We start from the raw sequence: 6,000 nt of genomic DNA, 5'->3' as shown, positions 1-6,000 counted from the left end.
TGCGAACAAAAACACTGATAAACAGGTTTGATCAGTATGTACTGTATGTTGTCGTCTCAATCACTTGAACCAGTTTCCTCACACACAGAGCTAACACAATGCTAATAAAAAGGAAGGCAAAAAAAAAAAAAACTTAAGTTGTCATTCAATTAATGGAATGCTTAACATGTCAGGATATAGCAAGGACTCCAGCTTAGACAGTGATGAGATTTGATCTCAAAGGCAGTGTTAAAAAAAGCTATTCTTCCAGTTGTACTGACTTCAACAGCTGTCTGGGATGTACTGTTAGGAATGTCGATTTAAATAAAGAGAAAGTGACTTCAACAGCTGTCTGGGATGTACTGTTAGGAATGTCGATTTAAATAAAGAGAAAGTGACTTCAACAGCTGTCTGGGATGTACTGTTAGGAATGTCAATTTAAATAAAGAGAAAGTGCTCACGATTTAAACAGAACTACAAAAACAGAGATTTAACATTCGGTATTCTTTGTAAACGGGGACGAACAACAATACATTGGATATTTATGGACAGTTTTACTTGTTGCTCGGTACTAATGACTTGCATGGTACTTAATTGGGGACAGAATATTCAGATGATAAAAATGTGTGTAGTCTAGCATCAGAGACAGTTCCTGTCAGCTTTTCATGTTAATATGAAAACAACTGCTAAGGAATACAGCATTTAACTGTTACTCAAACAAGTATTGAAATATATTTAATTCCCATCTCTTTGTTCTTCAAAATAGTGTTTTCACAGGAACCTAGGTAGACTAACCCCCATGTGAACTGATTTCGAGCCAAATGGTCATATTCCACATAAACCATAGCAGCTATTAATGCAGAATAGTCTTTATGTACAGTACTGGTACTGGTCCAGCTGCTGGTAAGGCTTGTCGTATAGTGGTAAAGTAGAAGCTGACCAGGCCTGGTTTAGTGTTGAGACTAGAGGCCGATTTGCCGATAAAAAAAATAAAAATGTATACCTTTATTTAACTAGCCAAGTCAGTTAAGAACACATTCTTATTTTCAATGACGGCCTAGGAACTGTGGGTTAACTGCGTTGTTCAGAGGCAGAACGACAGATTTTCACCTTGTCAGCTCGGGGGATCCAATCTTGCAACCTTACAGTTAACTAGTCCAACGCAATAACGACCTGCCTCTCTCTCGTTGCACTCCACAAGGAGACTGCCTGTGAGACGAATGCAGTAAACTAAGGTAAATTGCTAGCTAACATTAAACTTATCTTATAAAAAACAATCAATCATAATCACTAGTTAACTACACATGGTTGATGAGACTGAGCATGCAAGCATCTGACTGAGCGGTGGTAGGCAGAAGCAGGCGCGTAAATATGAATTCAAACAGCACTTTCGTGCGTTTTGCCAGCAGCTGTTCGTTGTGCTTAAAGCATTGTGCTGTTTATGACTTCAAGCCTATCAACTCCCGAGATGAGGCTGGTGTAGGCTGGTTAGCGCGCGCTAACTAGAGGGACGGAAGCTATGCTGTTTCACTGGCAATACTAAAGTGCCTATAAGAACATCAAATAGTCAAAGGTTAATGAAATACAAATGGTATAGAGGAAAATAGTTGTATAATTCCTATAATAACTACAACCTAAAACGTCTTACCTGGGAATATTGAAGACTCATGTTAAAAGGAACCACCAGCTTTCATATGTTCTCATGTTCTGAGCAAGGAACTGAAACGTTAGCTTTCTTACATAGCACATATTGCACTTTTACTTTCTTCTCCAACACTTTGTTTTTGCATTATTTAAACCAAATTGAACATGTTTCATTATTTACTTGTGGCTAAATTTATTTTAATGATGTATTATATTAAGTTAAAATAATTGTTCATTCAGTATTGTTGTAATTGTCATTATTACAAATAAAATAAAAAAAATAGTCAGATTAATCGGTATCGGCTTTTTTGGTCCTCCAATAATCGGTATCGGTATTGAAAAATCATAATCGGTTGACCTCTAGTTGAGACTAGGTTTTCCAGTGTTGTTTGTTGCACTGTTACAGATGTAGGGTCTTAATTTAATCACCCTGTTGCAGAAGAACTGTCCTGCTGCAGGATTATTTTCCTGCTGTAGCAAACTGGCTCAAATTAAGATCCTACATTTGTAAATCTGTCAGTTGCACCACATGTTGACTTCAATATTACCTCTCAGACATTGGACAGAACTCATCCTAAAATAAACACTGTTGTATCTGTCAATATAAAAACAAAATCAATACAATACAAAATAATTACCAGCATTAAATCAAAACGGAGAATAAAAGATCCACAGACAAAAGCAAATTAACATTTTAACATAAGCATCATTTTGTAACTTAAGATGCCATGGTCCTAACCAGTATGTGCGCACAAAAATGTAAACATTTCTGCAACAACAAAAAATGAAATGTGTTCCTTCGTTGTTCAATCAACCTGATGCTATTGAAACATGTTTTTCCAATATTAAATTACCTATCAAAATATTACAGAATAAATAAACTGTTCAGCAGCAGTGGCCTACATTCAGGTAAAAACCACAGGAGGGCAGTGGAATGCCCTGGAATGTCAAATAAGACTTGTTGATCCAACTCATAAACGTTACTTAGAGATTGGATCCTGGTAATAAGGCAGCTTATTTCTGCTATGACAATCATTTTTTCTCTAGTTCGAAGACGGAGGGGCGACTGGGGCCGCTCTGAATTCGGCAGAGGGGCACGGTGCAGTCACGTTTCTGCCCCTCCGTGTCCATATCCAGCAGGGAGCAGTCCATCTTGACCTCGGCGGAGGAGAGGACGATGTTGAGGCTCCTGGCACTCTTCTCTCCAGAATAGTGGCCCAGGGAGTAGCTTTTGTTGCGGCCCCTCAGGAGACCCCAGGAGTGGGGTTTGCCCCGGAGCGACAAAGGCCGGGACCTGGAGGTGACAGTCTCCCCACGGGCTGCTCTCTTAGGGGTGTCCTCCCTGTCAGACTTCTTCTTCTGAGAGGTTGTGGTGGAAGACAGTCCCGATGAAGTTGTGAGAGAGCCAGATGTACCGTTAGCTGGGGATAGAAAGGAGAAACAGAGACTGTTTCATTGTTCACGGATCATTTGTACAGTGGTGTCACCTCACAATCAAACACTACTGCATTAAATATATACAGTCTCTCTGTGTCACCCACGGTCCTGATGTCACGTTCACTCACTGTCCTGAACGATGGCCGACTTCTTCCTCCGGAGGTGAGAGCCCATGCTTTGACTGTGAGTCTTCTCTGGGGCAGCAGGCTGGGGGAAGGGGGAGGCCGGAGTCCTGCGGCCGGGCGCCTCTGGAACCTGGGGCTGGGAGCCACTTCTGGGCTGTGGCGTGGGGTGCGACAGGCTGATAGGGGCCACTTCCTTCACAGGGCTGGGCTCTGGCCCCTCCGAGGCTGACCGCAGGAGGCTCTTGGTGGAGTTATACTCTGAGATGGAAGACATGGAGATGAGGTTGATGGGGCCTTGGGAGGCTGCCTCCTCCTTATGGGAAGAACGTCCACCAGGGAAGCGTGTGGCGCGCTGGAACAGACCCTCTTTCTTTTTCTTCTCCACACTGGGCTGAGGCTCAGGGTCATCTGCCGGTGGGGCATTGAGCACGTTACGCAGGTCAAAGCCCAATGCTACCGAGGCCAGCATAGAGGCACAGCCGTAGAGTACGGCGTCTGTCCGGCGGCGAGCGGAGGTCCTCTTCAGGCTGTTGGTGGGGGTGTGCTGGGGGGTGGTGCTGGTGGAGCTGGCTGAGGTGGTACTGGAGTCCTCCAGGCTTTCCCCAGGGCAGCTTCCTGCCGTCCCCTCGCCCCCCTGCTGCTTCTCATCTTTCCACAGAGGTAGATCGATGTACACCTGATTGGGGAACTTCAGTTGCTTTGGTTTGGTGTTGTCCGATCCATCTGGCGAGCACATCTCTTCTTTACTGGTCCCTGAACATGAAGGACGAGGACAGAGACAAGCTGTTGACAGGGACTAAGAAATGGTGTTGTTGTATTCCATCTGATTATATTAGAAGACACATTTCCCCTCACCTTGCTGCTCTGCAAACAACGCAGCCAACGGAACGGACTTCCCCAGACTGGTGGACCAGGGGTTGTTTCCATCAGACAGTGGCCTCACTCTGCCAGGACAAGTCAGTTTCAAAAAACAACCCACACAGACACCATGAAGATGACAGAAGAAATACTGAACGGAGATGAAAAGAAACACTAATGTCCTGTACCTTTCAGCACAATTTCCCCGCTCCTTGGTCTGAACGGAGCTCGGTCCCCACGTTCGCCCCTTCTTCTTAATCCCCTTCTTGACGTCATCAAACTCCTCCGGCTTGTAGATGGTGCTTCGTCCCCATGTCCTGTTGCTCTCGTCCAGAGTCACTGTGATGAAGGGGAGAACATCAGTCAACAACTGGCAGAGTACTCCAATACACCAGTGACAAATCTTAGTGTCCAGGCCAACAGCAGATACAGTTGCAGCCAAATATATTGGCACCTTTGCACTTTCTTAAATAATTCCCTATTTCTCCTAGAATAAGTTGAAAATCCAATAACAAGGTGTGGTGACAAATACTTTTAAAATGAAACTTATTTTAGAAGAAATAGGGAATTATTTAAGAAAAGTACAAGGCTGCCAATATATTTTAGTCTTCAACCACTTGAGTAGAATTTAGAGGACTGGATTATTTGAGAAGATAACCTCCACCATCAACCGCAAACCGCAATGGGAAATATTCATATAATCACTGCAGCTGAACACTGGTTAGGAAATCAAAAATACTCTGTATATAGATCTGTAAACATTTCAAGAACACGTTGGGTTGCAAATGAAGAGAACACCTGTGATCAGGTGATAAACATTACAGGTTACAAATGACCTCGGATGCATCCCAACGTGTTCTTCATTTCAAAGCAAACCTATATATTATTATTAGTAGTAATAAAAACCCTGAAACATCCTGGGCTTTTCAGAGGATAAACCCAAGTACATTTTCTGAAATCAGAGATGATGATAGTCCATCAAATTGTCTTAGTAGCCAGAAGCACAGGCAACCGTTAGAACACTAGCCGTTGAGAAACACGTTAGCCGGTGCACCCACAGCAGACAGAACGGCCACATTCCAACAATGCCAGTTGCTTGCCTTTCTTCCTAACCCCAGTAGAGGGTTGGCACTCGCTGGTGATATCCACATCTTGGTGATACACATACATACTGTTCCTTCGGATACTGTCAATTCGGGCGCACACTAGAGGGAGAAATCATTCATGCAGAACCAGAACAGAGGTTAGAGAGGGAAGCTTACCCAGTCATAACAGCAACAGTGCCTTCAGAATGTATTCACACCCCTTGAATTTGATCACAGTCTGAATATAACATGTATTAAATTAAGATTGTGTCACTGGCCTACACACAATATACAATAATCCCAAAGTGGAATTATGCTTTTAGAAATGTTTACAAACAAATAAAAAATTGAAAGCTGAAATGTCTTGAGTCAAGCAAGTATTCAAACTCTTTGTTATGGCAAGCCTAAATAAGGTCATGAGTAAAAATGCGCTTAAAGTCACAAAACAAGTTGCATGGACTCATTCTGCGTGCAATAATGTGTGTTTAACCTGATTTTTGAATGACTACCTCATCTCTGTACCCCACACACAAAATTATCTGTAAGGTCACTCAGTGAATTTCAAACACAGATTCGACCAGGGAGGTTTTCAATGCCTCGCAAAGGGCACCTATTGGTAGATGGGTACAAATAAAAAAAACAGACATTGAATATTCCTTTGAGCATGGTGAAGTTATTAACTACACTTTGGATGGCGTATCAATACACCCAGTCACTACAAAAATACAGGCGTCCTTCCTTACTCAGTTGCCAGAGAGGAAGGAAACCGCTCAGCGATTTCACCATAAGGTCAATGGTGATTTTAAAACAGTTACAGATTTAAATGGCTGTGACATGAGAAAACCGAGGATGGATCAACAACATTGTAGTTA

The 6,000-nt window shown here is 42.8% G+C and overlaps 1 protein-coding gene across 2 annotated transcripts in view; it reads right to left on the bottom strand.

Moving 5' to 3' along the window:
- Positions 1-2,198: 2,198 nt before the first annotated feature.
- Positions 2,199-6,000, bottom strand: part of LOC110502981 (mitogen-activated protein kinase kinase kinase 21) — a 33,589-nt gene continuing 29,787 nt past the window's right edge. Inside the window, exons 7-10 of one of the 2 annotated variants that reach the window (XM_021581341.2) lie at positions 4,232-4,382; positions 4,041-4,129; positions 3,189-3,968; positions 2,199-3,044 (exon numbers count right to left, since the gene is read on the bottom strand). In XM_021581341.2, coding sequence (XP_021437016.2) covers positions 2,656-3,044; positions 3,189-3,968; positions 4,041-4,129; positions 4,232-4,382 — 1,409 coding nt within the window. In that variant the 3' untranslated portion in view covers positions 2,199-2,655. The remainder of the gene's footprint in view (positions 3,045-3,188; positions 3,969-4,040; positions 4,130-4,231; positions 4,383-6,000) is intronic. The other variant, XM_021581342.2, reaches the window with a different exon arrangement.

Source organism: Oncorhynchus mykiss, chromosome 23 (genome assembly GCF_013265735.2).
Source record: "Oncorhynchus mykiss isolate Arlee chromosome 23, USDA_OmykA_1.1, whole genome shotgun sequence".
In the NCBI taxonomy this organism is placed as follows: Eukaryota; Metazoa; Chordata; class Actinopteri; order Salmoniformes; family Salmonidae; genus Oncorhynchus; species Oncorhynchus mykiss.
The sequence above is the reverse complement of the archived record's forward strand: the minus strand, read 5'-3'. Positions and strand labels throughout refer to the sequence as shown.